Raw genomic sequence first — 3,155 nt, forward strand, 5'->3', positions numbered from 1 at the left:
GTTTGGTAGGGCTGCCAACGGTTGTATCACACATTTAAATACTGTCTGATGGGTGTGTATGAGTGTGTAGGTGTGTGCATGTTTGTATGTGTGTGTGTGTGTGTGTGTGTGTGTGTGTGTGGTGATAGCTTGGACAACCGTGGAGACATTAGCTTAAACCCGGTGAGAAGATGTAAAGAAGAAGGATAGTAAGGACTGGTCCGGCCATCAAGGTCAAATAAAAAACAAAAACAAAAAAAACAACGACAACGGCAACAACAACATCAACAATATCAACATTAACATCAGCAACAACATCAACATCAACAACAACCAAATCAAACTGGAAATGAAAAGGAAAGAAATAAAAACAAAAAACCCAACAAAACAAACTCTGCTTCAGAGTGTCTCTTCATCTTTGGTATAAAAATGGCCGTCCACGGGCTGCATTTGATCCACAACTAGGAAAGACTACAGAAATTGTCAACAATTTCTTCTATTGCTTTTGCACTGATTGGTTTAAACCGTTTAAGCTCCTACTGAATCTACTGTTTTTTTATTTCACTGCCAGAAATATTTTCCGTAGTTTTTTTTTAAAATCTTTTTTTTGTTTTTTTAGTTGTTTTTTCTTCAAGTTTTCTTCTTCTTTTTTTTCTTCTCCTCTCTTTTCTTTTTCGCAGTGTGACAAGCAAAGCGGGCTAAAAACATCTTTAAAGCTCATAAAAAAGGGTAAAATGTGGCAGATTAAAAAGCACTAATGTCGTCGACAGCAACGTTTTTGCCACGTGAAATAATAATCATGATAATAAAAACAAAGTTCAGCATTTTTGCAACAGACTGCGTCCCACAGTGCAGCGTGTTTTCTTATGTTTTCATCTTTTTTTCCTCGTGTGTGAAAAATCTCTTCAGAGCTTCATCTCCCCTCCCTCCCTCCCCCCCACCTCAAGTCTTTTTCCCCTCCCCAAAACAGACACTTTGTTTTTCTTCTGACACTTAGTTACCTCTGACATAATAATTATCAAAGTTTTCTTCTACTGAAGAAAAGAAAAAAAGCTCTTCTCTATTAAATCTGTACAGCTTATGTGATAGATTCTTTTTTCTCCCTCCTCCTAACGGCAACTCGCCCAGTGTCTCGTTCTCTCCACACGGTGAGAGACACTGGTCCCGTTTGCCTTGTACTTCTTTTTTTTTTGTCGTTTTTTTTAAATCTTTCCCCCCTAACCAGACGTCAAGAGTTAAACTCCGTAAAAAGTTCCTGGCGCCCTTCAAATTAAGGCCATGAAGATTCAAGAAAGAAAAAACACTTTTGTTTTCAAATATATCTAGAAAACTAAAATTTAACACTAGAACATAAAAAAGAGTGAAAAGAAACTGTAGCTTAATATCTGAGGAAGACAATCTCTGTGTGTATCTCAAACTTGACTCCCCCCTCTTCCAATTACAAAATAAACTTCATCACCTACCTGCGCATTCAACCTTTTTTTTTGTTCTTTTTTAATTTTTTTTTATTGGTAGTAGAGAATTTTCTTTGAGAAACTTTTCGAGCTTCGGCCCCTCAGGCAGATTCCCAGACTAAACAATTTCACTTCTTTGCACTGTGCCCCGCCATTTTTTTTTCTCCATCCCCTCGCTCAGCTCTCCGCCTCCTCCCTCTCGTGTGTGTGTTTTTTCTTTCTTTCATTCTTTTTTCTTTTTTTTTCTCGTAGGCCAGGTAGGAAATGAAAAAATTGTCTCTTTTTTGGTGCCTGGGCAATCTGGAAGCAATCTCTTTCTATTCTCTTTTTTCCTCACATTCACAGTGCAGCCACCTTCTGTCTCAAGGCAACGCTGTCACAGGAACATTCGCTCAGGCCGTTGCTATCTGATGAAAGAGGAGAAAACAGACAAGGAGAGAGGGAGAGGTTGGAAGGGAGAGAGAGAGAGAGAGAGAGAGAGAGAGAGAGGGTGAGCGGCTGTAATCAAAGCACGATATTACAAACACACAGGAGTTAAAGAGCTGACAGCGCAGGAGGAGAGCTGACGCTAAATGAAACTTGTTTAACGGTCGTGCGTCGGGTCAGAGAAGCTTCCGGAACGAAGAGCAAATGACAACAGCTGCCAGGAAGCATTTCTGTCATTTTATAACAATAACATTCATTTCAGGATCAGTATTAAAGTCTAAGAAAGTTAACAAAAACACAAGTCGAAGAGAAACTAGCTCCTCATGATTTCACCGCGTTTGAATATATATTTTAATGATCTAATGTGAGTTAACTAAAAAAGTGAGTGATATGAAAATCCTCAACATTTAACTTTATATATTATCAACGCACTGTTTGTCTTCTGGTCCGTTGAACTTTCTGGAAATCAAAAAGAGAAATTCTAATGATAAAAAAATAACCACAGAGCAATATCCAACATATTAAATTACGATTTCACTTAAAAAACGACTTATATCTCACCCTGAATCTTTAAAGGGCACAAATGCCTTGGCACAATATTTAAAATGTGTATAATTCATTGTCCTTTTAGATATGAACCGAAGATCCTAACTATTAAAAATAATATTTTCTGTCTTTACATATGAAACGGGCTTTATTGCCATATCCCCTCCTCTGTGTGCTTACGAGATACGTGTCTCAAAGGCCGAACTTACTTGGACTGGTATGAGTAAGCAGGAACATGGTCGGCGACACTCTCCACCTGCATCTGTTGCTGCTGACCTACCACCTCCTGTGATGAGGGAGCCACAGACTGGGGGGAGGCGTCCGTCACCACACCCTGAGGACACACACACACACACACACACTGTGTCAGCTCCCACCTCTTAACAAACGTCTGCACTTTTTAAGAAGTGTGTGACGAGTAAAGTTCTGTCCTCTTCTGTCGACTCGTTAGATAAAACTGTGTCACTTCCTGTGTCTGTCTGTCCTGGAGCAGGAAACAAGGTTTTCTGAATTTGTATTCGCCTTCAAACTGAGGTTGTAAGGAAGTTTATGTTGATCATGTCCAAATTTAATTAAAAATAAATGTGAAAAAAATTACTGTTTGATAAAGATTTTGTTTCACACCCTAAAGAAAACTATAAACAATATCTGCAACAATATAGCAAAACCCAGAGGACATTGGAAATAATACAAATCATATTGTGTACTCTCAATTTGATTGATATGGAAATATATGTAAAATGGAGATTC

The 3,155-nt window shown here is 38.4% G+C and overlaps 1 protein-coding gene across 3 annotated transcripts in view; it reads right to left on the minus strand.

Moving 5' to 3' along the window:
• Positions 1-954: 954 nt before the first annotated feature.
• Positions 955-3,155, minus strand: part of rbms3 (RNA binding motif, single stranded interacting protein) — a 267,760-nt gene continuing 265,559 nt past the window's right edge. For 2 of the 3 annotated variants that reach the window (XM_061092596.1, XM_061092597.1), the window contains 2 exons: positions 2,615-2,739; positions 955-1,840 (listed from right to left, as the gene is read on the minus strand). In XM_061092596.1, coding sequence (XP_060948579.1) covers positions 1,837-1,840; positions 2,615-2,739 — 129 coding nt within the window. In that variant the 3' untranslated portion in view covers positions 955-1,836. The remainder of the gene's footprint in view (positions 1,841-2,614; positions 2,740-3,155) is intronic. The other variant, XM_061092598.1, reaches the window with a different exon arrangement.

This window comes from Limanda limanda, chromosome 19, assembly GCF_963576545.1.
Source record: "Limanda limanda chromosome 19, fLimLim1.1, whole genome shotgun sequence".
NCBI classification, from domain to species: Eukaryota; Metazoa; Chordata; class Actinopteri; order Pleuronectiformes; family Pleuronectidae; genus Limanda; species Limanda limanda.